Source organism: Copadichromis virginalis, linkage group LG2, assembly GCF_057382275.1.
Source record: "Copadichromis virginalis isolate Kocher_CV1m ecotype Utaka linkage group LG2, C_Virginalis_male_GT1.1, whole genome shotgun sequence".
Taxonomy (NCBI): domain Eukaryota; kingdom Metazoa; phylum Chordata; class Actinopteri; order Cichliformes; family Cichlidae; genus Copadichromis; species Copadichromis virginalis.
In genome coordinates this window covers 3451655-3454539 of record NC_140619.1, presented here as the reverse complement: position 1 = coordinate 3454539, position 2885 = coordinate 3451655, and the positions used below count along the sequence as shown (strand labels likewise).

Genomic DNA, 2885 nt, shown 5'->3' with positions numbered 1-2885 from the left:
CAAAACAGCCAACCAGGAAATTTCCTCTAAAATGCAAACCATGATGAACTAATATATTTCTAAGACTATATGGCACACATGTTTAAGATTCACTAACAAAAATAATAAATATCCAGGGATAGACGAAATTGTACAAAACAATAGCTAAAAAAGGATTACTTCAACACTAGATAAAAGAGAGGTGGCCGTTTTTTACTATGCCCAGGAGGAGGTAAATGTGACAGGAAGTGAGGATTTGAGTCTTTTCAGAGTTAACCAATCAGGTGCACATTACAGTCTGACTTATTGTAATCATCTCACCTCCTTTTCACTGAAATACCAAAAAAGTCCTTAACATAGATCAGTGTAAAGATGATTGTGATGTGGATTACAATGTTCTTTCTTCATCAAGGATGTAAGTACTTTTTTCTTCTTTTGTCCAAAATTATTCTTAGTGAAAAACTTGTCATGATGATTTATATTGTGACCTGCAGGAACAGAAACCAAATAAATATAATTTTGCATTAAAAATTTTCCACATCTTACAACATTTTATTTTTCTGTGTTTTCTTTTTCTTCAGATTCTCTGGTCCCAGTAAAAACCGTTCAGCTCGGTGAAGCAGCAACATTAACATGTGCTTTGCCCATTAAAGAATTCGGCAGTATAACAGTCCACTGGTACAAGCAGAGTGCTGGAGATGGTCTTAAATTAATTGTGACATTGTCAAAATCAGCACCACCTGAATATAGTCCTGAGTTTTCTAGAAAGAGATTTAATGTGGAAAATGCTAATAATGTTTGCAACCTGACCGTTCTGAAGACAGTCCAAGAGGATGAGGGAATCTATCACTGTGGAATAGCTGAGTGGATGTATCCCATTCAGTGGAGTGAGACGTATTTGTCAGTAAAAGGTAAGACTGAGCTACTTTTACAAACTTTAAAGTTTCTACTATAAGCTTTAAAGCATCTCTGTATCTTTTGTAATACACAGGAAATACTCAGATGACATCAAACTATACTGTTGTTCAGTGGCCTCCAGTATTAGACCCACTCCATCCAGGAGAATCAGTGACTCTGCAATGTTCGATCATCTCTGTCTTTGACAAAGCAACATGTTCAGAAGATCTTAGTGTCTTTTGGTTCAGAGCCGAATCAAATAAATCTCATCCAAACATCATCTATACTCATGGAAATACACATGATGAATGTGAGAATCGATCTGAGACTCAGAAGAGATGTGTTTATCGCTTCTCTAAGAACGTCAGCTCCTCTGATGCTGGGACTTACTACTGTGCTGTGGACATATGTGGGGAGATATTATTTGGAAATGGAACTGCATTGAAACTCGGTATGATTTTTCATTAACTGTTCTAAACAACAAACAAGATATTTTTATACTGATTTGAGTACTAAAACATTTTCTTTGTGTTTTTGTAGTGCAACCGGCACAATCAGTATTCACTCAAATGCTAATATTAATAGTTTGTTTGGCTATTTCGGTCATTGGAAATGTGTTCCTCATATTCAACTCAAGAGTATGTAAACCATTTAAAGGTAAGTGTTATAAAACATTACAATTGTTTAAAAGTCATAAATGATCTCATTAGACTTTAATAATGGAAAGACCAATCATTCATGGATTTAACGTAAAAATTCATATAATAAGTTATTCTGTAAAATCATCAGGAGTCAATCACACCATTGTTAATAAACCTGCTTACAATGAGGTCCCCCCCACTGCTTAGTGTACCAACTTATTTTTTTGAATAACACATTCCTATCAGCAGGATTTTTATTAAGGATCATGCAATCTAAAATAAAAAAGTGCACTTCACTATTATATATTTGTTTTAAACATTTTATTTATCTTTAGGAAAAGAAAGTGCTGTATCAGAATCACAAACTGACAAGTTGAACCAACCAGTAAGTGATGAAAATAAATGTTATTTAATTAAAATATTGTCTACCTGGAAAGCTCAGCATCAATATTTTTCTTCTAATATGTAATTAACAGATTGAAGCCGATGACCAGCTAAACTACGCTGCACTGAATTTCTCTGAAAGGAAAACAAGAGGAAGAAGGAAGAGAGACATTACCGAGGACAGCGTCTACTCTCAAGTTAAAAGCTGAAGCTGATATCAGTGGTGAAGAGCCCGTTAAAAATTAAATTGAACCTGAAACATGATTGCAGATCCTATTATTTGTGACAGGTCTTCTTATTTTGCTGCCTTGATTAAATACTAACTGTGAGCAGTTTATTTGCCTCATCGCTGACAAGTTTGGGCTCTCAAACTAAAACAAAGTCTTGTCACATTTTTGAAATCCCTGAATTTTTTATCTGTATAAACCTGTTTCCTTGCTTTCGTTGATTAAAAACTATTTCATTTAGTATTTTGGATTCTTTTTTATGTTTAGGGCAAGATACTACAGGTAAAAGAACTGGTCAGTTTTTTAGAATTTGGGTGGTTTTGCTAATAGTATTTTAGTATTTTAGTATTTATTTATTTATTGTCATTGTCAGAGAACAATGAAATTGCATTTGGGGCTTCCGTACAACCCGTAAATAAAATAATGAAGAAAATAATAAATACCCCTTAAAACCCAAGTGTAAATATTTAATAGTGTCTTCTTTTATGTTAAAGTAGAGAAATTATTTTATTATCCCGTATCTGTTTGATATGTAAGCAATCTGGGCACAGCCATTTTTTTCAGTGGTTGATTGTAAACTGTGGTAAATAATTTATACTATATATATGCAAACCTTTATGAGTTATACCTTATTAATGTTAGAGAAGCCGTTTGTGTGTTTGTGCTTCATTTACTTTATACAAATGGAACTGTAGCTAAAAAAAAACACAGATTAGAAGAATGATTAGTCTGTTGGTTTTCATCTCAGAGAACATAT

At 33.4% G+C, this 2885-nt stretch overlaps 1 protein-coding gene across 1 annotated transcript; it reads left to right on the top strand.

Moving 5' to 3' along the window:
* Positions 1–351: 351 nt before the first annotated feature.
* On the top strand, positions 352–2334 carry LOC146716775 (immunoglobulin superfamily member 3-like). Its single transcript, XM_085468316.1, has 6 exons — positions 352–394; positions 561–890; positions 971–1327; positions 1417–1533; positions 1853–1902; positions 1994–2334. Exons 1-6 carry the CDS (start codon positions 352–354, stop codon positions 2108–2110), a joined length of 1014 nt encoding a protein of 337 aa, XP_085324442.1. The 3' UTR covers positions 2111–2334.
* The last annotated feature ends 551 nt before the right edge of the window (positions 2335–2885 follow it).